The 802-nt window shown below is 44.8% G+C and overlaps 1 protein-coding gene across 2 annotated transcripts in view; it reads left to right on the top strand.

The window, feature by feature from the left end:
• Positions 1–802, top strand: part of TBCE (tubulin folding cofactor E) — a 12,026-nt gene continuing 11,224 nt past the window's right edge. Inside the window, exon 1 of one of the 2 annotated variants that reach the window (XR_001513456.1) lies at positions 1–151. Coding sequence is in view for 1 of the 2 variants with exons in the window: in XM_006761246.2 (XP_006761309.1) it covers positions 52–151 (100 nt within the window). In the remaining variant the exon portion in view is untranslated. The remainder of the gene's footprint in view (positions 152–802) is intronic. The other variant, XM_006761246.2, reaches the window with a different exon arrangement.

The following is an 802-nucleotide window of genomic DNA, read 5'->3' on the forward strand; positions in this document are numbered from 1 at the left end:
GTTCTCCTCAAGTTGGTACTTTTCTTCCTAGGTCTCATATTTTGCATTATAATGAATGACACGTTGACATCAGATGTCGTCGGCCGCAGAGTTTCAGTTAACGGAGAATGTGCAACAGTGCGTTTTTATGGCACCGTCCCTCCTGTGGCTGGTAACCTATGATTTTGTGTGTGTGCATAAGTATTTCTTTGTAGTTGTTCTGTGCAGGCTTACCAATAGTGCTATAGTAAACCATTTTTGAGGAAATTAATAACCAATTTAGAGATGCCTCCTGTATACAATTTTATTTGATGACAATATCCGGTGGTATCTATGGTTATACTTACTTATACACTTCAATTATTTAGAGTTAATAAAGATTATTAGGAGTGTTCTTGGGATCAATACTAATTAACGGAAGGGAAGGGAGCAGGATTGGGTAGAGGGAGAAGTTGGACTGTGATGGGATCTGATCAAAGGTTTCATCCGACTCCATGGGGCACTCTGAAGCTAGGATGGCCTTCAGTCTTTGTTTTTGTTTCAGAGAGGAAGGGAGGGGGAAAGAGAGAGAGAAACATCAATGATGAGAGAGAATCATTTGATTGGCTGCCTCCTGTATGCCCCACGCTGGGGATCGAATCTACACCTTAGGCATGTGTCCTGTCCCAACCGGGAATCGAACCGTGACCTCCTGAGGCAACCACGGAGCCATGCCAGCCAGGCATCTTCAGTCTTCCTTAGTTGAGATGAGGGGCTGGGCATTTACCCCTCTGTAATGAGTTATCATTGGGCTGCCCTGAGAAGGGGGTGTGCCCTTGCCAAG

Source organism: Myotis davidii, unplaced genomic scaffold (genome assembly GCF_000327345.1).
Source record: "Myotis davidii unplaced genomic scaffold, ASM32734v1 scaffold174, whole genome shotgun sequence".
Lineage (NCBI taxonomy): Eukaryota > Metazoa > Chordata > Mammalia > Chiroptera > Vespertilionidae > Myotis > Myotis davidii.